Raw genomic sequence first — 24,561 nt, 5'->3', positions numbered from 1 at the left:
TCTGTCAAGTGTGATCTGCAATTGTAATTAAGACCACAAGGCACAGGAGTAGAATTAGGCAATTCGTGGTTTATAAAAATCAGGAGATGTTTAGATAAGGGAAGGGAGGTTACAGTTTTCTCCCCAATGGAGGGGAGTCTAAAAGTAGCGGGCACAGATTTAAGAGGAGAGGGTAGAAGTTAAAGAGGCAACGTTTACATGTAGTGGGTGGGTACGTGGAACGAGCTGCCAAAGGACGTGGTTTAAAAGGCGCTTGCACACGTACATGGATAGGAAGGGTTGGGCGAAACGCGGGCAAGTGGACAAGCTGGGGAGGTCGGCACTGACAGGTTGAGCCGAGAGGGCTTGTGTCCGTGCTGATCTGGCAGGACCGGTTATCTCCCGAGCGGCCTCTCTGACTGACGACAGCGACGCTGCAAGACGCGATTGGCCGCCGCGAGTCTCCCCAGTCGCTCAGCTCACCCCTATTGGTCGGATTCAGGCCGCAGCTCTCTCACTGGCCGAAGCCTTCGGCAGAATCCAGGCAAACTCTGGGGGTAGCGGAGGGTCTCGGCTTATCTCTGGCACCCAGACGCCGCGTCAGGGGCGTGCCTGTCAGCTGCAGTCCTACACGGCTGTTCGTACACAACAGTTCCAACCCAGAGACAAGGGTCAGAAAGTGACAGAGTCACAGCATGGAAACATGCCATTCGGCCCAACGAGCGCATGCCAACCAAAATGCCCATTTAAACTAGTCCTATTTTCGCGCGTTTAGCCCATATCCCTCCAAAGCCTGATGCCTGACAGTTTGACACTGGGCGCTGGGCAGTTTATTAGTATCTAACCCTTTCTTATTATGTATCCCTTCCTATCCATGTATCTGTCCAATTGCTATTAATATTGATGTTATTAATGTACCTCTCTCAAGCACTTCATCTGGCAGCTCGTTCTACAATCAATGGCCACTTGATTAGGTGCAAGAGTGGAACCCGGCGTAGCCTTCCGCCGCTGTAGCCCATCTACTTCAAGGCTCGATGCGTTGTGCATTCAAAGATTGAAGGGTAGTAACTGTTCCTGAACCTGGTGGTTTGGGACCTAAGGCTCCTGGACCTCTTTCCTGATGGTAGCAGCGAGAAGAGAGCGTAACCTGGAGGGTGGGGGCCATTCAATTGGAATTAGTTTAAATGCGTAAGATAAATCAGCTTGAATGTCTAGATGTGAGAGTGACCTGTCTTCCCTGAGGGTTAGATGTGAAGGTGTTATTCGGCTGGAGGGAGGTGGGGTACGGATTCAGTACTGAAGACCCTTTCATGGGGTGGTGTGTTCTTCACTGCCCCAGTGCCTCTTTTGGGGCCCTGTCGTCGATCTCTCTGGTCAGAGGTCCGACTCCCCGAACTAGGTCCCCTCCACCACCCACAGGGTCACAGAGACGTATGAAGACTCCTCGTGCACACGGACGAGCGCAAGTACACACACACACACACACACACACACACACACAGAAACACACACACACACACACACACACACACGTACAGTCAGAGACAAGGCCACGCACGCTGGGGAAAGCATATACACACATATCAACACAAAACAAACACACAGACTTAGGGATACAAATACACACACACAAACGCATATAAATATACCGGGATTCAAAGACGTATCATATATGGTCATTATTATTACTATGAGGAGCGTTTGATGTCTCTGAGCCTGTACTCGCCGGATCTCAAAAGAATAACGGGGGTGAGGGCGGTCTCATTGAAACCTACCGGATGTTGAAGGACCACGAAAGAGTAATTGTGGAGACTGGAGGGTGCATTCTATGGTGGGGAGTCTAAGACCAGAGACCCTAGCCTCAGAATAGAGGTCTGTCCTTTTATAACGGAGATGAGGGGCGGGGGGGGGGGGGGTTCTGCAGCCAGAGAGTAATGAATCGGTGGAATTCTTTGCTACTGGTGGCTGTGGAGGCCAACTCATTCAGTATACTTAAGGAAGAGATTTATGACAGCATCCAAGATTATGGACAGAAAGTTGGACATTGGCTCTGAGAGGGAAATAGATCAGGCATGATGAAATGGTGGACAGACTCATTGGGCCAAAAGGCCTAATTCTGCTCCTATATCTTATAGTCTTATGGTATACAGACCAGACTGAGACACACACACACACGCAGACTGAGACGCACACACACACACACACACACATGCACACACACACACACACACACACACACAAACACACAGAGACTGAGACACGCATATGCACACACAGAGGATCACAAGAGGCTGCAGAGGGTCGTAAACTCAAGCCTGCTCCATCATGAGCACTAGTAGCGAGGACAGCTTCAAATCGTGATGCCTCAGAAAGGCGGCATCCATCATTAAGGACCCCCATCACTCAAGACATGCCCCCTTCACATTGCTGTCACCAAGGAGGAGTTACAGGAGCCTGAAAGCACACAGTCAACGTTTCAGGAAAATCGCCATCGGGTTTCTGAACGGATAATGAACCCATGAACACAACCACACTAGTCTTAATTGGCGCTATTTATTTATTGATCTATCTCACTATCTGTTTGTTTGTTTGTTTATTTACCATAGCAACTTCAATATGGCACTGTACTGCTCCCACGAAACAGCATATTTCTCAACATATATTTTTCAGTGATAACAAACCTGATCCTAACAAACACTCGTTCACACTCACTCACACACACAAACTCATACACACTCTCACACTCACTCACTTACACACAATCATTCACACACACACTCATACACACAATCACACACACTCACACGCACACACACTCACACTCTCTCATACACAGTTTCAGACTTTCAGACATTGAGATCACACACACACTCATTCACTTACGCACATTCATACTGACTACAATCACACACAGACTCACACAGACTCGCAATCACTTTCACGCAGTCACGCACACACTAGTCACTTGGTTCCAGTTTCCGTGCCTTTGTTTTGCAGGTCAGAGCTGATGATGGGGTTCTTCGCCCACACCTGCCCCTTTCTGCTCCGAGTTCCTCGGATCTTCATGCAGAAGGCGGGACCCTCGCTGGCTGTCTACGCTCAGCGCTGCCCCGTGATGTCCCGCGGCGTGGCCACCTCCATTTTCAACCTGCAGTGGGCCAAGGAGAAGGAATCATCTGGTAAACGTGGGGGGGAGGGGGAGTCCTAATGGCACCGTTCAACAATACGATACCGCACCTCTTGACAATCTTCAACACCCGATTGATGCAGTCGCCAGCATCCCTGGGCAGGCTCAGACATGGCATGAAACTCCCTCCACACCGTCCCATCTCACACTCCCGGGATCAGACACGGTGTGAAGCTCCCTCTACACCGTCCCATCTCACACTCCCGGGATCAGACACGGTGTGAAGCTCCCTCTACACCGTCCCATCTCACACTCCCGGGATCAGACACGGTGTGAAGCTCCTTCTACACCGTCCCGTCTCACACTCCCGGGATCAGACACGGTGTGAAGCTCCCTCCACACCGTCCCATCAGACTTTCCCGGGGTCAGACACAGAGTGACACTCTGTCTACACTGTCCAATCGCATATCCCCGGGTCAGACACACTGTAAAACTCCCTCTACCCTGTCTCATCGCACAGTCCTGGGGACTGAAACGGAGTGAAGCTCCCTCCACAATATCCTGTCACTCACTCCAGAGGTCAGACGCAAAGTGAATCTCCACCCTCACTGCCCCATCACACATTCCTGGGGTCAGACACAGAGTGAAGCTCCCTCTGCACCGTTCCATTACACATCCCGGCGTCAGACACTGATTGAAGTTTCCTCTACACCGTCCCATAACTCATTCCTGGAGTCAGACACAGGGTGGAGCTCCCCCTATCGGAAAGGAGGGGGAGGGCAGAGGAGAGAATGGGGTTGAGGTACAAGCAGGAAGGTGATAGGGAAAGCCAGGTCGGGGGGAAGGAGGGTGGGTGGGGGAAGGGGTATTGAAGTAAAAAGCTGGGAGGTGATTTATGGAAGATGTGAAGGGTTGAATAAGTAGAAAGCTGATAGAGGAAACGAAAGGACCATGCGAGAAAGGGAAGGAGGAGGGGCATTGGGTGAAGCGATAGACAGGTGGGGAACAGAGAAGGGGTGAGAGAGGAGCCAGAATGGGTAATGGAAAAAGAGAGGGGGAAGGGGGAGAAATTAACAGAAGTTAGGGAGATCGATGCTCATGTCGTCAGGCTGGAGTCTAAGCAAATGGAATACAAGATGTTGCCCCTCGTATTAGAGAGCGAACTCCTCGTGACCGTATAGGAGACCATGGACCGACACGCCGGAATGGAATGGAGAGTGGGATTGGACTGGAGAGTGGGATTGAAATGGGTGTCCACCGGGGAATTCCGTCTATTGTGGTGGACGGAGCGAAGCTGCTCGACTAATTGGACACCTCCCTCCCACAATCTACGTTGGTTCTCCCCGACGTAGACGAGGTTGCACCAGGAGCCCCGGATACAGTAGGTGACCCTAACAGACTTGCAGGTGAAGTGGCGACTCACTTGTAAGGACTGTTTGGGGCTCTGGGTGGAGGTGAGGGAGGAGTATAGGTGTAGCACTTGTCATGGTGGGAGGGACATCACAGTGGGGAGGGACGATTGGAGAAGGAAGAATTATGGGAGTTTTCTCAACTAGCAGAGGTGTGGATAACCTATTCGGCAGGGGAGAAAATGAGGAGTCTGCAGCGACAGTCTTGGGTGTCCGAATATCTAGCTGTTTTGTCTTTCAGGGGCTGGCGGCTTTCCGTCACCGCTGCTAGCCTCGGCCAAGGCCATGATCCAGTCCGGCAGCCAGGACGTCGCGTCCAACTGCCCTTTCGTGGAGCTGGAGGCTCAGGGGGGCCTGAGCAAGCTGATCCGCAAGGCCAGCCTGGCGGTGCAGGAGGACCTGGCAGTCATGGCACCTCGGAGAGGTGAGTGTGCCTCTGTCACCCCCGCTTAACTGGACACTGAAAACTCGAACTCCATTTGGCAAACACACTTTATTTACTTGTGCACTAGAAGAACAGCGTGGCCCCCTATCACCGCACTGTTCTAAAGTCCGAGCAGAGAAATGCCATTTTTACACAGAACTAAGTTCCATAATCCCTTGAAATCGGCGTCACAAGTAGAATAGTTATAAGAATAGCAGATGTAATTTGTTATTCATGTAGACAAGTGTGAGGTGTTGCACTTTGCAAGGGCAAAGCAGGGCACGATTCTGAGGGTTACGCCATAATAGACGGTTCTGGGAATAAAGATACATAATTCCTTGCAAGTGGGATCACTGTAGGATAGGACCGTAAAAAGAGATTTTGGCACATTGGCCTTCATAAATCAGAGTACTGAGTACAGGAGTTGAAATGTTATGCTCAAGTTGTATAAGACGTTGATTAAACCTAATTTGGTATATTGTACACAGTCCTGGTCACCTACCTACAGGAAGTATATCAATAAGATTGAATAGAATACAGAGAAAATTAACCAAGACCTGGTGTATAGGCAAAGGCTGAGTAGGTAAAAGCTGTATTTCTTGGAGAACGGGGACAGATTTGACAGAGGTATAGAAAGTTAGGACTGGTATAGATAGGGTTAATACATGCAGACATTTTCCTCTGGCGTGAGACTAGAACTAGAGGTCACAGGTTAAGGGTGAAAGGTGAAATGTTTAAAGGGAACCTGAGACAGAACAACTTCACTCAGAGAGTGGTGAGTCTGGAACGGGCTGCCAGCGGAACTGGTTGAAGCATGTACAATAACGACATTTAAAAGGCAGTTGGACGGGTACATGGATAGGAAAGGTTTGGAGCAGGGGCTCCCAAGCTTTTTATGCCATAGACCCCTCCCATTCACCGAGGGGTCTCTGGTAAATAGCCTGGATGGGCATCTTGGGCGACACGGCCCAGATGGTCTCTCGCTGAGAAATAAAAACCGGTGATGTCATTAAAGGCTCAAGATTCAAGATTGTTTATTGTGATTCTTCAGTACACCAGTGTAAGAGAGAAGGAAGTGATTGTTACTCCGGATCCGATCAACATTAAAAAAACACAAAACACAAAAAGCCTTGTTAGTTATGTACATAAGATTAGCTTATAGACAGACTGTATCGTGAAGTGACGCTAGGTGGCGCAGTATCTGAACATAAGGTGACTGACAGGACATGATAAAGTTGACAAGGCGACTATTGGCAAGAGGAACTCAAATTGTGCTGACTCTGGAGAGGGCTCAAAGGAGGTTTACGAAAATGATTCCAGTATTGAACGGCTTGTCACATGAAGAGTGTTTGACATCTCTGCGCCTGTGTTCACTGGAATGCAGAAGTACCAGAGGTGACCTCATTGAAACCTATCGAATGTTGAAAGGGTGTGACGAGAATGTTTCCTATGATGGGGGAGTCTAGGACCAGAGCACGCAACCTCAGAACAGAGGGGCGTCCTTCTCGAACGGAAATGAGGGGGAATTTCTTTCACCAGAAAGAGTAGAATCGCTGGAATACGTTGCCACAAGCGGCTGTAGAGGTCAAATCTTTGCGTATATTTAAGACAGAGGTTGATAGATTCTTGTTTAGTCAGGGCATGAAGGGATACGAGAAGAAGGTAGGAAAATGGTTCAGCCATGATGAAATGGCGGAGTAGACTCGATGGGCCAAATGACCAAATTCTTCTCCTGTGTCTTATGGTATTGAGAGGAACTCTTCTACGTAGCAGCAGGCAGTGACTGCGTCCGTGTAGGTATAAGGTATGGAGTGTAAGCGTATATTGGCAGTGCATGGGGAGATGAAGGGCTGCTGTGGATGTAATGGTGATAGTGGGTGATGGCATGGGTTAATGGGTGGAGGTGCCGATCACTCTGACTAATTGTTTTTCAGTCTGGTCGTCTTGGCGTGGATGCTACCTAGCCTCTTCCCTAGCTGGAGGCGTTATTTTAGACAGAGAGGTTGGCACACTCCCCTGATCCACCCCACCTCTGGGGAACTTCTACCATCGGGTCCTGGTCCAGGAGCTGCTGGATGTTGGTCTGCATTGAGCTTTGGTTCAGCAGTGTCCGGCCCCAGGGGCGAGTGGGGTCCTGGCAGCCGAGAGGATCAGTCCGAGAACCCCCGACGCCGAGCTGACCACAGTTTTATTTTATTTATAGAGCTACAGCGCGGAGCAGCCCCTTCCGGCCCAACGAGCCGCACCGCCCAGCAAACCACCCACTTAACCCCAGCCTAATCACGGGGCAATTTACAATGACTAATTAACCCAGCAAACTAGTCTTTGGCTGTGGGAGGAAATCGGAGCACCCGAAGGAAATCCAAGCGATCACGGGGAGAACGTACAAACGCCTTACAGGCGGAGCGAGAATTGAACTCTGACACACCAAGCTGTAATAGGGCCGCGCAACGCTACCGTGGCGCCCAATTGGACCGAAGATGTGGCTGACAGCGGAGAGGAGGGCGAACAACTTTGGGTCAGGCCCAAGAGAACGATCAACTCCCACCACCACCAACCCCCTGCACACACACACACACACACACACACACACACACACACACACACCTCCCGGAGTCGCCGTTACGTGCTGCTGTATCATCACGGTATCTCTCTGCCTTCCAGAACTCACCCAGACCGAGGCGATTCTCGACTGGCAGCCGGCGCTGGATAACGAGGTCCAAGACGGCGTCCCAGCAACTACTCACCTTCTCCAGGACAACATGGACAGGGGTATGTGTGTGGCTGTGTGTGTGTGTGTGTGTGTGTGTGTGTGTGTGTCTGTCTGTCTGTCTGTCTGTCTGTATGTGTATGGGCGAGTCTGAGAGTCTGTGGTTCATAAAGTCATAGAGAAATTCAGCAGAGAAACAGACCCTTCGGCCCAACTAGTCCATGCCAATAACATTTAAACTGCCTCATCCCATCGACCTGTACCGGGACCATAACCCTCCATACCCCTACCATCCATGTAGCTATCCAAACTTCTCTTAAACGTTGATTTCCAGCTCGCATGCACCACTTGTGCTGGCAGCTCGTTCCACACACTCACCACCCTCCGAGTGAAGAAGTTCCCCCTCATGTTCGCCTTAAACTTCTCACCTTTCACCCTTAACCCATGACCTCTAGTTGTAGTCCCGCACGAGACTGTGAATCCGTGCGTTTGTGTGTCCGTATGTCTCCATGCGTGTCTGCGTGCATGTGTGCATCTGTCTGTGATTTTAAGACCCTAAAACATAGGAGCAGAACTAGGCCATTCGGTCCATCGAGCCTGTTCCGCTATTCCATCATGGCCGATTTATCACCCCTCTCAACCCCAGTTCCCTGCCTTTTCCCAGTAACCTTTGACACCCTGACTAATCTCGCTGTCTCTCCCTGTCTCTCTGGATCTTCGCACATTTTTTCCAAGTATGTGATACTCAGCATTTAAAATCCCAGACTCAAACGTAGGTTGGTCTTGTCAGTTATTTTCAGTTCCAAGTGAAATACTTACCACGCATGTCTACTTTAAATCTTCCCCTTCTAAATGTATGTCGTCTAGTATTAAACATTACCGTCCTGGAGATAAAAGATACCGGTTATCTGCTTTATCTACGCCTCACAGCTCTGCCAGGCCTCCCCTCAGCCCCCGCTGCTGCAGGGATCCAACCCTCGTTTGTCCAGCCTCTCCTCATATCGGCTCAGACAAGAGCATAGAACGGCCGACACCTGCGCTCAGACAGATGCGGACAGTACTGGGACACGGGCTGGAAATTTCCTTCCCAACACACCGGGAACCACTGCCTCCAACACGACGGACTCCCACCGGCGACTCCTGAGTGCCAGTGGTAGGGGACTGCCAGGTCTTCACATCAAAGGCGTCCTCGCCGACCAGAGCATTAACGGATAAATACTAAGCCGACCACGGCAGGTCAGAGATCAGAGTCAGAATCAGTTATTATTACTGACACGTGTGAAATTTCCCCCTTGTGGCAAGACATAAAAATATAAATTATAATGAATAAAGTGAAAAACTAAATAGACAGGTCGTGTTAGTGGCTTCAGGTACCATTCAGAAATCTGATGGCGGAGGGGAAGGAGCTGTTCTAAAACCTCCGTTTCTACTACCTACTCAGCCTGCAAGTTTAGCTTTAGGGAATCCCGCACTAAGACTCCTACGCTCCCTTCCACATCGATTTCGGAATTCCATCCCCATCTAAGGGGACAAAAGAAATCTGTTCTCACCCTCCTTCACTCCAAAGAGAAAAGCCTGAGCTCACTGAACTTCTTCTCATAAGACATGCTCTCTAATCCAGGCAGCATCCTGGTAAATCTCTTCTGCACCCTCTCTAAAGCTTCCACATCCTTCCTATAATGAGGTGACCAGAAATGAGCACAAATGTGGTCTGACCAGAATTTTATAGATCTGCACCATAATCTCGCGGCTGTTGAGCTCAGTCCCCCGATTAATGAAGGCCTTCTCACACCTTCTTAGCAATCCGATCTACTTGCGTGTCATTTTTGAGGGATCTCTCAACGTTGACCCCAAGATCCCCCTGCTCCTCCACACTGTTAAGAAATCTGTCATTAGCCCTGTATTGTGCCTTCAGATTCGACCTTCGCTTTGAGGTGTCAGAAAATCAAAGGAACTGGTTATTGCCTTCCTGGGGGAGGGAGGCGGAAGGGAGGTCAACCCCTAGTCCAGCCACGCAGTCACCACGGGCCAACAAAGCTCACTCATTGTCTCTCCTTCCTCATCGGGTTGAAGAATTTGCCATTTCCCTACTGACACTCACTAACTTTTAACTGACGCACCACGGAAAGCGTCCTGTCCGGATGCACCACGGCTTGGGACCGCAACCGCTCGGTCCGAGACCGCGAGAAAGTGCGGAGCGTTGTGGACCCAGCTCAACCAGCCTCCCCTCCACGGGCTCTGCCCACACTTCTCGCTGCCTCAGTAAAGCAGCCAAAGACCGCGCCTACTCCGGACACTCTCTCTTCTCCCCTCTCCCATCGGGCAGAAGATACAAAAGCCCGAAAGCCCGTACCACCGGGCTCATGGACAGCTTCTATCCCGCTGTTGTGGAACGGTTCTCTCGCAGGATTCGATGGGCACTGTGCCTCGTTCCGGCCCTTTCAGCTTACTGTCTGCTTCCACTGCACTTCCTCGCTAACTGAAACACTTTATTCTGCATTCCTTTGTACTGACTCGATGCGCAGATGGACGGCATGCAAAGTTTTATCACTGTACTTCGGTACACGTGACGATAATAAACCGACTTACCAATTTGGTTAGTTAAGTTTGTCCCGTTGACTGATTCGCTGTTTCTGTCTCCTTCCCCTCTCCCGCACATCTTTTTTTTAACTGACAGACAATGCCTTTGACTACGACGGATTCTTTGAGCGCAAGATCGAGGAGAAGAAAGAAGATCATACCTACCGTGTGTTCAAGACCGTGAACCGGAAAGCGGCGGAGTATCCTTTCGCGGAACACTACGCTAAGCCCACGGCGGAAGGACACGACGTGTCCGTGTGGTGCAGCAACGACTATCTGGGAATGAGCCGACACCCCCGCGTCCTGAAAGCCATCATGTAAGTGGAAGGACGAACCCCGCCCACACACGACTTCCCACAGCCATCCACGTACACTCATTAGCCACTTTACTAGCTACACCTGTTCCACCTGATCATTAACATTAATATCTAATCATCCAATCACACAGCAGCGACTCAATGCATAAAAGCATGTGGACACGGTCAAGAGGTTCAGTTGTTCAGGCCAAACATCTGAATGGAGAAAGAAATATGACCTAAGGAACTTTGACCTTAGAATGATTGTTGGTGCCAGATGGGGTAGTTTGAGTATTTCAGAAGCTGCTGATCTCCTGGGCTTTTCACGCACAGCAGTCTCCAGAGTTTACAGAGAATGGTGTGAAAAACGACAACGAATCCAGTGAGTGGCAGTTCTGTCAGCGAAAGGGCCTTGTTAAAGAGAGAGGTCAGAGGAGAATGGCCAGACTGGTTCAAGCTGACAGGAAGGCGACAGTAATCCCGAAAAACACGCGTTACAACGGTGGTGAGCTGAAGATCGTCTCTGAATGATGTGGGTGAGGAACAGCAGCAGAAGACGACCAACATAGGTTCAGAGGCCACTTTATTAGCAACAAGAGGTAGCTGGCAAAGTGGCCAATGAGTCCAAACGCAGCGCTGAGTCAGCCCGCCAGAAATATGGGCTCGGGCAAGTGAAAATGCCCGGGAAAGGGTCCTTCACTGTTCCACGAGGCACGGACCAGCACAGTGGCGGAGCGGGTAGAGCCGGGGCTTTGCAGTAGCAGAGACCCGGTTTCATATACATTCGGGCGTAGTGGACAGAGAGGAAGGCTGTCTGATCTAGCAGCAGGACCTGAACCAGCTGACAAAATAGGCTTTGAATGGCAGATGGAATTTAATTCAGACAAGCGTGAGGTATGGCACTTTGGGGAGGACAAACCAGGCCAGGTCTAACGCGGTGGAGCGGTAGGCACTGAGGAGTACGGTAGAACAGAAGGATCTGGAATGAAATGTTGACGGTTTATTATATACCGTATATGTCTTTATCTATCTATCTATTCACTCATTCAATTTTATTTATTTACTTGTTTAGAGTTCAGCAAGGTAACCGCAAAAGAGAGGGAGCAATGGTAAATGATAAGATGCAAGATTATAACAAGATAGGTTGTGAGGTCAAGAATCCATCTTCCAATACTAGAAACCCATTTCTTCTTTCTTCTTGGGCCCTTGGCTCCCAGTGGAGCATAGGCCTTGATGATCCCCTCTCTCCATCGTCCAAAGCCAGAGGTATATTTGGAGTTTATCAATGTTTCTGCCATGCATTCTATCCGCTGTACAGACGATTGGCCTATAGTTTCACTAGAGCCCCATTGGCCGGTCTTACCCGTTTCCACCAGGGACGTGGAGTTGGCCTTTAAGAGGCAGACAACCATTTAATAGACTTATAAAAGCGGGTAGAAGTGCTTATAGAGCTTGGAGCTTTCAATCTTTTGTATCTTAGGCCCGATGGGGAGGAGAGAAGAGAGAATGTTTAACTGGTTGGGCCAACATTGTCGGCTGACGGGCTGCACAGTTCCATGCTGACTTGGACTACATGAAAGAGCTTAACCCAGATAAATTGGAAATTAACCCAGTTAAATGTAAGGCACTGTATCTTAGTGGGGGGAAATGCATGGAAACAATGCACTCTTAAGGCGACAATCCTCAACAGTGTGGCTAAGCAGAAAGACCTTGGGCTCCGATTTCATAGAAGTGGCTACACAGGTCGATTAGGTGGTTGTGGGCATATGGAATGTTTGATTTTATTAGACGAGGCATTGAGTTCAAAAGTCAAAAGCAACTTTATAAAACAGGTTAGGCTGCATCTGAAGTATTGCATACAGTTCTGGCCGCCCGCTGTAGGAAAGATATTGAGGCTTTGGAGAGGATGCAGGAGAGGTTTACCAGGAAGTGCTATCACGAGAGGCTGGATTGTTTTCTCTGCAGCGCCGGGAGGTTAAGGGGGACATCTGCTAGAGGTTTACAAGATTATGAGAGTCATTGATGGAGTGGACAGAGTTTTCGTTTCCCGGGGTTGAAATGTCTAACACCATAGGGCATGCATTGAAGGACTGGGGGTGGCGGGGGGAGGTTCAAGGAGAATGTGAGGGGTAAGTCTTTTACTCAGAGTCGTGGATGCCTGCCTGCTATGGTGATGGAGGAAAATATGTTAGAGGTTTTAAAGGACGTTTGGATAGGCACGTGGATGTGAGGAAGATGGAGGGATATGAAGATGGTGTAGGTTGGAGGGATATGAAGATGGTGTAGGTTGGAGGGATATGAAGGTGGTGTAGGTTGGAGGGATATGAAGGTGGTGTAGGTTGGAGGGATATGAAGATGGTGTAGGTTGGAGGGATTAGCCCAGTCCATGCCCTTCCTTCCCACTTAAACGAGGCACCACACGAGAATGGCAGGATACTTGGTAGTGTGAAGGAGCAGATGGATCTAGGGCTACATGTCCACAGATCCCTGAAAGTTGCCTCACAGGTGGATAGGGTAGTTAAGAAAGCTCATGGGGTGTTAGCTTTCATAAGTCGAGGGATAGAGTTTAAGAGTCGCGATATAATGATGCAGCGCTATAAAACTCTGGTGAGGCCACACTTGGAGTACTGTGTCCAGTTCTGGTCGCCTCACTATAGGAAGGATGTGGAAGCACTGGAAAGTGTACAAAGGAGATTTACCAGGATGCTGCCTGGTGTAGAGAGTATGCATTATGATCAGAGATTAAGAGAGCTAGGGCTTTACTCTTTGGAGAGAAGGAGGATGAGATACAGGTGTACAAGATAATAAGAGGAATAGATAGAGTGGATAGCCAGCGCCTCTTCCTCAGGGCACCACTGCTCATTACAAGAGGACATGGCTTTAAGGTAAGGGGTGGGAAGTTCAAGGGGATATTAGAGGAAGGTTTTTTACTCAGAGAGTGGTTGGTGCGTGGAATGCACTGCCTGAGTCAGTGGTGGAGGCAGATATACTAGTGAAGTTTAAGAGACTACTAGACAGGTATATGCAGGAATTTAAGGTGGGGGGTTATATGGGAGGCAGGGTTTAAGGGTCGGCACAACATTGTGGGCCGAAGGGCCTGTACTGTGCAGTACTATTCTATGTTCTACGCAAGGAGACAGACCCCAGGTGTTCAATGCGACCACGCCTGATCGGCCCCAGCCGTGTGCCAGATCCGCATTGGCCTCGGCCCTCTGATATTATTTAGGAAGCTTCCGTATGACGTACCGGCCGTGACTAGTGCGCTACCTGCAGGGAGACGCTGCAGCAGCACGGCGCAGGAGCCGGAGGGACGCGCAATATCTCGGGCACCAGCAAGTTCCACGTGGATCTGGAACGGGAGCTGGCGAGCCTTCATCGGAAGGACGCCGCCCTCCTCTTCTCGTCCTGCTTCGTGGCCAACGACTCCACCCTCTTCACCCTGGCCAAGATGCTGCCCGGTATGAGGCGCGGAGGGGGCGGGGGGGGCAGAGTCCGGGGGAGGGAAAGGAGGAAGAGGGAGAAAAGGGAGAACGAGGAAAAGGGAGAGAGGAAGGAGGGAAGGGAGGGCGAGAGGGGGAGGGAGAAGGAGGGGAGAGGGGGAAGGAGGGAAGGGAGGGGAGAGGGGGAGGGAAGGGAGAGGGGGAAGCAGGGGAGAGGGGAAGAAGGGGAGGGAGAAGGAGGGGAGGAAGGGAGAGGGGGCAAGGAGGGGAGGGAGGGGAGAGGGGAAGAAGAGGAGGGAGGAGAAGACGAAATGGGGCAACAGAGAGAAGGAGGGGTAGCGGAGGGAAGGGGAGAGAAGGGGACAGAGAAGGAGGGTGAGGGGGAGAGAGGTGAGGTGGGAAAGGTGAGGGGGAGGGGTGAAGGGAAGAGAGGGAAGGGAGGGGAAAGAGGAAAGGGATGAGGGAAGGGTGAGAGAAGGAAGGAGAGGCAAAGGGGAGGGGGAGTGGAGGGAGGCGAGTGAAAGAGGGCAAGCAATCGGTTTAACAGCGCGTCTGAATCCGGCAGGTTGTGAGATTTATTCCGACGCCGGGAACCATGCCTCCATGATCCAGGGCATCAGGAACAGCAGGGTGCCCAAATTCGTCTTCCGGCACAACGACGCCCAGCACCTGGAGCAACTGCTGAGGCAGTCGGACCCCAAGACTCCAAAGATCGTGGCATTTGAGACGGTGCATTCGATGGATGGTGAGGAGCCGGCACATGCTGCCAGAGCCGGACAGAGTGGAAGCTGCCGGGACGGGCTGGCTGGAGGGGAGTCAATCTTAAATTCAGCCTATTAAAATGGCATCGGCTTTCCATAAGACACAGGGGCAGAATTAGACCATTCGGCCTATCAAGGCTCCTCCGCCATTCCACCATGGCTGATTTATTCTCCCGCTCTAGCCCAATCTCCTGATTTTTCCACATAACCTGTGACGCCTTTACTAATCAAGAACCAATCAACCCCCGCTTTAAATATGACTTGGCCTCCGCAACCGTCTGTGCTAATGAACTCCACTGATTCACCATCCTCTGGTTAAAGAAATTCCTCTTCATCTCTGTTCTAAATGGACACTCCTCCACTCTGAGGCTGTGCCTTATGGTCCTAGACTCTTCCCACTATACGATACATCCTCTCCATGCCCACTCTATCTCGGCCTTTCAGTATTCCGTAGGTTCGACAAGATCCTCTTTCATTCTTCTAAGCTCCAGCGAGTACAGGCCCAGAGTTATCAAACGCTCCTCGTTCGTTAACCCTTTCATTCCTGGGATCATTCTTGTGAACCTCCTCTGGACCCTCTCCAATGCCAGCACGTCCCTTGTTCGAAATGGTGCCCAAAACTGCGCACATCACGCCAAATGCACTCTGGACCACGTCTCATGACGCTACCTTTCTGTTCCGCCCAGGTGCAATCTGCCCCCTGGAAGAGTTGTGCGATGTCGCGCACAGGTACGGGGCAATCACCTTCGTGGACGAGGTGCACGCGGTGGGGTTGTACGGAATCCAGGGCGCCGGGATCGGAGAGCGGGACGGCGTCCTCCACAAACTGGACATCGTGTCGGGAACACTCGGTAAGTCAGAGTTAGCTCTTTCCCACTCACCGCAGGGACGGGGACGGGGAAAGGCGGGACGGGTTTGGACCTTACGGCGGGGCGATGCAATGTGGATCATGTCAAATGGATAGAGCGCAGTAAGTTCGCAGATGCGGACACGCTCGCTCGCGTTGTGCGTAAGAGGCCGTTCGGTTATCCGATCCCCACTGGCCCTCAACTGTGATCTGATCGAAATATTCATGAGAGGCACAGACAGAGTGAAAGCGCGCAAAAAAAAAGGGAACCGAAAAACGGGAGGGCACGGTTTAAGGTGAGCGGGGGCGGATTTTAAAAGGAACCCAAGGGGCGGAGTTTTTTTTAAAGCGGCGGGTGGTGGCTGTCCGGAACGAGCTGCCTGAAGAAGTCATTGAGACAGATACATTAACAAAGTTTAAAAGGCAGATGAACAGGAACATAAATAGCAAAGGCGAGCAAATGAACGAACTCAACAAGGTGGCATCCACTTCTAAGGGCATCTTCTTTCTTTCTTTCTTTCTTTCGAGATACGGCACGGTAACAGGCCCTTCGGCCCAATAAATCCACGCCGCCGAATTACACCCATGTGACCAACTAACCTACCGGCTTAGGAATGTGGGAGGAAACCCACGTGGTTATGGGGAGAACGTACAGACAGCGGGAATTGAACCCGGGTCGGTGGTGCCGTAATTACGCTAACCCCTGCGCTACCGTGCTGCCCCCATTTCCACCACCGGGGAGGAGGTATTGGACCCACACGACGCTTTAGGAGCAGCTTCTTCCCCTATTTCTGACTGGTCCATGGACAATCACCTCATTATTCCTGTTCTGGCTCTTGCTCTATTTACGTATTTATTGTATCTTAAAGTATTTTTATACCTTGCACTGAACCCAACAAATTTCAGACCTTAAGACACAGGAGCAGAATCAGGCCAATCGGCCATCAAGTCTGCTCCGTCATTCCATCATGGTTGATTTACTATCCCTCCCAATCCCATTCCATAAGACACAGAAGCATAATTAAGCCATTCAGTCCATAAATTCTGCCGCGCCATTCCATTATGGCTAATTTACTATTCCTCTCAATTGCATTCTGTGAGATCTCAATCCTATTCTTCAGTAGTGGTTAGTGTAGTGGTCAGCACAATGCTATACTGTACCAGCCGCTGTCTGTAAGGAGTTTGCATGTTCTTCCCGTCACCACGTGGATTTGCTCCGGGTGCTCCAGTTTCCTCCCACAATCCAAAGATGTACCGGTTGGCCAGTTAATTGGCCGTTGTAAATTGTCCCGTAATTAAGCTAAGGTTATATCAGGGGTTGCTGGGTGGTGTAGCAGGAAGGGACAAAAAGGCCTATTCTGTGCTGTATCTCAATAAATAAATAAATAAATAAATAAATAAATAAATAGAGTGGCCGGGGGGCAGAATTGGGCCATTCAGCCCATCAATTTTTCTCCTGTACCTACGGTGGCCACAAGAGAACAAGGTGGAGCGGTGGGTCACTCTTAGTCTGACCTCTACTCAGCGATGTGTTTGGCACAGGTGACCTTACCAAGAGTTAAAGCATAAAACCCTGACTCCAGCCAACATTGCTCTCCAGGTCCCTGAGGCCCGCAAGCCTCCAAACCCAATGACAAGGTTGTGGCTCGCTTGGAAGAACCAAAGGGGATAACTGTACTTCACTCAGCTTCACTTGCCCCATCATTAAAATGTTCCCATAACCTATGGACTCACTTTCAGTGGCTCTTCATATCATGTTCTCTATCTTTATTGCTTATCTATTCATGATTGTTATTTATTTATTTTTGTATTTGCATAGCTTGCACACTGGTGAACGTCCAAGTTGGTGCGGCCTTTCATTGATCATATCATGGTCGTTATTCTATTGCAGTTTTATTGATTATGCCCGTAAGAAAATAAATCTCAGGGTTATACATGGTGATATGCGTATACTTTGATAATAAAGTCACTTTGAACTTTGAGCCCTTCTGATTTCCCTCTTAACCTTGTTCAGGAGACTGCATAGGAATCAGCGAGTCATTATGTAACTTTGTGAGGATGAACTTGGAGTCTGGTGTGCGGTTTTGGTCACCCCACCTACAGGAGGGATGTGGAGGTTTTGGAGAGGGTGACCAAGATGCTGCCTGGATTAGAGGGGGTGAGCTATAAGGAGAGGTTGGATAAAATTGGCTGTTTTCTCTGGAGCGGTGGTGACCGAGGGGAAACCTGAGATGTTATGAAAGGCATAGAGAGAGGGTAGACACAAACACGAGAAAATCTGCAGGTGCTGAAAATCCAAAGAGTAAACAGTCGACAGTTCGGGCCGAGACCCCACAACAGTCTCACAAGGGTCTCGGCCCGAAGTGTCGACTGTTTACTCTTTTCCATAGATGCTGCCTGGCCTGCTGAGTTCCTTCAGTATCTTGTTTATGTTGATAAGGTCGGCAAATGTCCCACCCCCACCCGCACTAAGGAAACATCTAATACCAGAGGGCATGCACTTAAGGTGAGCTGGGCAAAGTTCAAACGAGATATGGGGGGGGGGGATTCTTTTTTTTTAACACAGAGAGAGGTGGGTGCTTGAAATGTGCTGCCAAAGGTGGAGATAGATACGAAATGGGCGTTTAAGAAGCCGTTAGACATGAAAATACAGGAAATGGAGGGATGTTGTCCATGTTCGGGCTCAATCCCGTGTTCAGTGTGGACCGAACAGTACAAACACCTATGCTGGACTGTTCTATAATCGCGGAGGATGGTGATTTGGCTCTCAGGGGAATTTCTCAGGAGATGAAGACTGGGAGTTTCTCGCTGGGTTGTTTTCTCTGGAGCGTAGGAGGTTCAGGGGAGACCTGCGAGAAGTTTATAAAACTGCAAGAGGCAGAATTACTGTGGACAGTGAGAATTTTGTTTTCCCCAGGTTGGGAATGTCAATTGTTAGAGATCGTACATTAAAAGTGAGAGGAGATAAGTTTAAAAGAGATGTGAGATGCCAAGTTTTGTTACAGAGAGAGCGGTGGGTGTCTGGAATGTGCTGCCGGGGGCGGTAGTGGAAGTAGATACGACAGAGAAGTCTAAAAGGTTATTAAACAGGCTGAATGTGCAGGAAAACAGTGGAGGGATATGCACCATGTGCAGGCAGACGGGATGTAATTTAATTTGGATTAGCACAGACAATGTGGGCCGAAGGGCCTGCTCCTGTTCTTTTTTCCATAATATGGCGTTGTGGAACAGAAGGAAAGAAGAGGGTTGAGGGTGGAGGTGGGATTGGGGGTAAGGGGGAGGGTAAGAAGGGGAGAGAGGGAAATGAGGGTCGAAGGGGAAGAGACGAATTGGAGGGGAGGGAAATGAAGGGGAAGGGTATGGGGAGGCAGGGAATTGATATGGAGAGGGGAAGAGACAGGAAGGGTTGCACAGAACGGAAGGAAATAGAAGAGCAGGGGTGGAAAGTGGGGGAGAAGGAGAAGGGACGGGAGAGCGGGGAGGGAAATGGAGAGGGAGGGTGGGGAGAAGATGAATGGAAAGAGGGGAAGGGGTGGGGGACAGGAAGAGAGACGGGAGAGAAAGGGGAGAGAGAAGTGTAATTACAGCCAGTGAAGTAATCGGGAGGGGCTAGCCAGGAAATAAGGAAACTGCCGGGGGCTGGGAGTGGGGTGTGTGAGAGCCGACTGTGACCCGTCTCCCCTCGTCGGCAGGGAAAGCCTTCGGCTGCGTGGGCGGCTACATCGCCAGCACGGCCGCACTGGTGGACGCTGTGCGCTCCTTCGCCGCCGGCTTCATCTTCACCACAGCCCTGCCTCCCATGGCGCTGGCCGGCGCCCTGGAGTCCGTGCGCACCCTGCGGGGCCAGGAGGGCCGGCTGCTGCGGCGCGCCCACCAGCGCAACGTCCGGTACCTGAGGCAACTGCTGGTGGACGCGGGACTGCCCGTCATCAATTGCCCCAGCCACATCATCCCCATCCGGGTGAGTGCGGTGCGCCATTACAACGCCCGGGGTTGGGGAAGTGGGGTGGATGGGGGACCTCGCGCCCGTAACCGGAGACACCGGGCCTGGGCAATCTCACCAACAACCGGGGTTAAACACTCAGAGCGCCGGTGGTGATCCCCGAGTTGGGCAGCGTCCATGGAAGGAAGTGGACGGCTATTTCATTTTTCAGGCCGAGACCATCCAGGTCAGTCCAGGTGAAAGGTCTCAGATTTTTCTTCCCCTGCGGATGCTGCCTGACCCGCTGAGACTCTACAGCGTTCTCTGTGTAACTCCGGGTGCCAGTGGCTGCCATCTCTCCTTCTCCATACAGCCGGAGATATCGGGCTGATATCGTCCTATAAGTCCAGCGATACACGCTGGAGAAATCTCACTGTAGAACCTGGTTAGCCAGTACCAGTATAAGCTCATGGGATAACCAGGAGATGTGGTAACCTCATCGTTAACCGGGATATACGATAATCTCATCGATAACCAGGAACACCAAACTGAGGTGATCTCACCAATAACCAGTAACGGGTCGCACTTGGGTAATCAGTGAAAAATAGCTTCCCCCCCCCCACCCCCCGCCACCACCACCACCCCTTTGAGGTGGGGCATGGTAGCGTAGTGGTTAGCGCAATCACTTTACAGCTCAGGAGACCCGGGTTCAATTCCCGCCGCTGTCTTTATGAGGTTTGTGTGTTCCTCACATCCCAACTAGCAGAGCCGCCCGTGGATATTCAGTCTTGCTGTCCGTTCCGCAGTTTGCTTGCGATAGGCCAAGTTTTGGGGTTACAATTAATTACTGCGCCCTCTCTTAACGTGGGGACTTCCCCTGTGTAGAAAACAGCAATGGTACTGGGAGAGACTGACCCAAAGCTGAACATCCGGATCGTCTCATCTCACGGTGAGTGAGGCCGCTGTTAGTCATAATGACCGTGGATGTTGCTTCCTAGTTGCCTACACAAGCCTGGGCAGTACGATATGGCGAGCGAGCTGTTGCCCGTGTAGCAAGCTCCCACTCTTCACACATCTAAACCCAAGGGAACGGCACAGACCGATATAGTTTGGTACCCGCCGCGTCACAGGAGTTGCCAGTCAGTTTTGAACTCAGCGTAGGATCGCTGTAGGGATTTCAGCTCCAGATTTTTTCCCTCATGGTTTCCTCCCGAAGCCTTCCCCATGAGTGAGTATAGCCGCAAGGCAGCGGAGGTTTAAAATCAGAGTTTTCCTTCTCCTTGATTGATGAGCTGCCAACCACGGCTGACGAGCTTCATCTGCCCGGAGTGACTGGTTTTAGGGCGCCAGTGACCCGCCTTTGCTCTTCTCTTTCTCCTGTCAATAGAAACAGTTGTGCCGGACCTAGTAGCTAAGGCACACGTGAAGGCCAGGAGCTGGACTAGTTTGTCAGAGACTACCTGAGACGCACGCCACTGGGAGCATTTAACAGATAGTGGGAGCTTGTCTCCCCATTGCCACCCCCCGCTTTAACAACCTCACTGCACACCCAAAGATTAGCTTCATCTGCCACATGCACATCGAAATGTAGAGTGAAATGTGTCGATGTGCCGGGTGGCAGCCCGCAAGTGTCGCGCAGCTCCTGGCGTCAGCGTAGCATACCCACAACTTTCCATCCCTAACATATGGACCTTTGGAATGTGGATGGAAGCCCGGAGGAAACCCACGCGGCCATGGAGAGATCGTGCTAATTCCCTACAGAGAGCGGCGGGATTTGAACCCTGATCGCTGGTGTTGTGAAACATTACGCTAACCACTACGCTACCGTGCCAAGACTAGATACTTCTAGGACCCGAACCAGCATCCACGCGGGGTGGGGAAGGTCTGGGGAGGAATGGGGGCGGAATGGCGCTGTCTTTAACCGGCCGCTGTTTGTCCCGAAAGGTGGGAGATGCCGCCAAGAACACGAAGATCTCTGACGTCCTCCTAAGCCAACACGGCATCTACATCCAGGCCATCAACTACCCGACAGTGCCCCGCGGGGAGGAGCTGCTGCGGCTGGCTCCTTCCCCGCACCACCAGCCCCACATGATGGGCCGCTTCGTGGGTGAGTGACGGGAAACCGTGGCATTGGGTGTATGGGTGGGGGGCGGGAGTTTCTGAACTCTGACGAGCCGCTGAACGTGGAGGGAGTGCCGGCAGAGGGGGCAGACAGTGACCAGCTTTCGCCAGCTTGAGATCTTGCCCCTTTTCACCACACTGGGGGTGGGGGGGGGAGGCCCTGCGATATGCGAGGAGGCAGCAATCTTGAAACATAGCCGAGATAGGCCCTCCAGCCTATCATGTCTGTGCCGAATGCGAAGCTGAATTGAACCAAATCCCGTCCCGTCCATGTCCCTCCATTCCTCACATAGTCGTAGAACAGCAGACTACAGGAACCGGTCTTCGGCCCAAAATCTTCTGCTATACTTCTCTCAGTGGCCGCTTTATTGGGTACACCTGCTCGTTATTGCTAATATCTAACCTGTCAATCAAGTGGCAACTGTTACTAGGATCCGCCGCTTAGTAATATGATCAGAGAGGCACAGAGAGAATCTGCAATTACCGGCAAGTACCCTTCGTGTCTCATTGGAAGGGCACGTGAATTTACACAACCCAGTACCCGTGTGCATACCCTACTAAGCTCTCCCGGTCCTCCATAAACAGTCACAGAACAGAAGAGTTAACACCAGTAGCAGGAGCCTATGCTGGCCATGTGTTCCTCGTGGTCCTGCTCCGATCTCCACGTGTCCGCGGGGGGCTCAACTTTCATGATGGTTGGTTTCAGGTGCATTTGAAGGTCCTAACTCTTATAGTGTTCCTCATCATTTCAAATGATTTTCAAAACATTTCCATCCTGTAGGCTCCAGGTCACCTGAGCTACCTGGGTCAACTTCTTATTGGCTCTGGTCGAAAGCTACAACCAACATTGCTCTATAGTCTCTGCCCCCGGTTTTGTGCCTTTGTTCTTTTCAACTCTGACTGTTCAGTTCTGGTCACTTTTCTTGACATAGGAGTAAAACAGACCATTTGGCCCATTGAGTCTGCTCTGCCATTCCATCATAGTTGATTTATTATCCCTCTCAGGCTCCTGCCTATTCCCCGCAACCTTTGATGCCCTGACTAATAAAGAACCTATCAAACTTCACTTTAAATATACCCAATAACTTGGCCTGATCTGCCCTCAGTGACAATGAATTCCACGGATTCACCGCCCTCTAGCTAAAAGGACATCCCTCTATTCTGAAGCTGTGCCCTCTGGTGCTAGATTCACCCACTATAGTCTATTCTCTATTCATAATTTATACTCTATTCTTGGTTGGGGCAACTGTAACGAAAATGAATTTCCCCCGGGATCAATAAAGTATGACTATGACTATAGGAAACATCCTCTCCACGCCCACTCTATCTACGCCTTTCAATATTCAATTCTCCCCGGATCTTCTCCAATGCCAACACATCCTTTCTTAGATAAGGAGCACAAAACTGCTCATAAAACTCCCAAGTACTTGGATTATCCAAGAACCTGTGTATCAAACTCCACTTTAAATATGTATACCCAATGACTTGGCCTCTACAGCTGTCTGTGGCAATGAATTCCACAGATTCACTGCAATTTGGCTAAAGTAATTGCTCCTCATCTCTGTTCTAAAGGGACGTCCTTCTTCTCCCAGACTCCCCCACTATACGAAATAACCCCTCCACTCTATCTAGTCCTTTCAATATTTTTTAGGTTTCATTGAGATCCTCCTCCCTCAGTCTTCTAAACTCCAGCAAGTACAGACGCAGAGCCATCAAGTACTTCTTTTCATTCCTGGAATCACTCTCATGAACTGCCCCTGGATCTCTCCAAACCAGCATAACCTTTCTTAGGAAAGGAGTCAAAAACTGTTCAATGTGCTTTATAAAGCCTCAACGTTACGTCCCCTTTTATAGTCCAGTCCCCCTTGAAATGAATGCTGACATTGCATTTGCCTCCCTCACCACCAACTCAACCTGCAAGTTGACCTGCACACTGCCGCCGTTTCTAACTGCTTCACCGATCACTCCTGGTAACGATCAACGGTCTCTTGTTTCAGACTGCCTGGTGGGTGTCTGGAAGGACCTAGGCCTGCCCATCCAACACCTGTCCCCGACGGCCTGCAGCTTCTGCCAACGGCCCCTGCACTTCGAGCTGATGAGTGAATGGGAGCGCAGCTACTTCGGTGGACCAGAGGGCCAGTACATCACAGCACGCGCCTGAACCACAGCTCAAGCACTTTGGTCCGGGCAAACAATGAAAACAATGAGTCCTGGACAAATTATAAAAGCCAAACCCCTCGCTGTAACGCCTACATGACATATTCCCTTCACTGTTATACCGACACACCCCACACACCTCTCCAGAACACCAACACACCGACGCCACTCGCTGTAACACCGACACACCCCTCAATGTAATACCAACCCACCCCACACTCCACACCCCTCTCTTCAGTTGTCCATCGAAATCTGATGACAACGTCCACTCCTTCAGTGGTGAGATCTTTGATGACTATACACCCCTCACTATAACACCAACACCCCCCCCACTCCTCAACTGCACCCCTCACTGTATTACCAACACACCCCTCACCCCTCACAGTAACACCGACACACCCCGCCCACATCCCCACAGCATCAGTGTAACATGCTACTCTTACCCGTATGTCTCACTTAAGCACCAGTGTTATCCCGAGGTCACACCCTGTCAGCCGTTTTTCCCGTGCACGCAAAGAGCCGCGGCGGTCCTGGACAATTCCGACCACCTCAAGGTCTCTTTCCCACCACTCCTCCAAGGTTGGCCACCATACTGAAGAACTCAATCCACTATTTTCAAATATCCACACAACTGCATACACTCAATATAGTTCCACACACCATATAACCGATTCACACAGCTCAGCTTTCTGGACCGCTACAGCGATTTAAAACCTTAACTGAACAAAAATTATGTTCCCTGACACTCGCTGTAAAGACTCAGTAACAATAAACAAAAATTTACAAAA

The 24,561-nt window shown here is 50.6% G+C and overlaps 1 protein-coding gene across 2 annotated transcripts in view; it reads left to right on the top strand.

The window, feature by feature from the left end:
* Positions 1-24,561, top strand: part of LOC134339062 (5-aminolevulinate synthase, erythroid-specific, mitochondrial-like) — a 27,332-nt gene extending 2,771 nt beyond the window's left edge. For both annotated transcript variants that reach the window (XM_063035342.1, XM_063035343.1), the window contains 10 exons: positions 2,977-3,158; positions 4,757-4,939; positions 7,604-7,711; positions 10,327-10,546; positions 13,799-13,983; positions 14,531-14,710; positions 15,413-15,577; positions 19,266-19,534; positions 21,440-21,602; positions 23,614-24,561. In XM_063035342.1, coding sequence (XP_062891412.1) covers positions 2,987-3,158; positions 4,757-4,939; positions 7,604-7,711; positions 10,327-10,546; positions 13,799-13,983; positions 14,531-14,710; positions 15,413-15,577; positions 19,266-19,534; positions 21,440-21,602; positions 23,614-23,777 — 1,809 coding nt within the window. In that variant the 5' untranslated portion in view covers positions 2,977-2,986 and the 3' untranslated portion in view covers positions 23,778-24,561. The remainder of the gene's footprint in view (positions 1-2,976; positions 3,159-4,756; positions 4,940-7,603; positions 7,712-10,326; positions 10,547-13,798; positions 13,984-14,530; positions 14,711-15,412; positions 15,578-19,265; positions 19,535-21,439; positions 21,603-23,613) is intronic.

The sequence above is a fragment of the Mobula hypostoma genome, chromosome 28 (assembly GCF_963921235.1).
Source record: "Mobula hypostoma chromosome 28, sMobHyp1.1, whole genome shotgun sequence".
NCBI classification, from domain to species: Eukaryota; Metazoa; Chordata; class Chondrichthyes; order Myliobatiformes; family Myliobatidae; genus Mobula; species Mobula hypostoma.
This window is presented reverse-complemented; position numbering and strand designations above follow the sequence as displayed.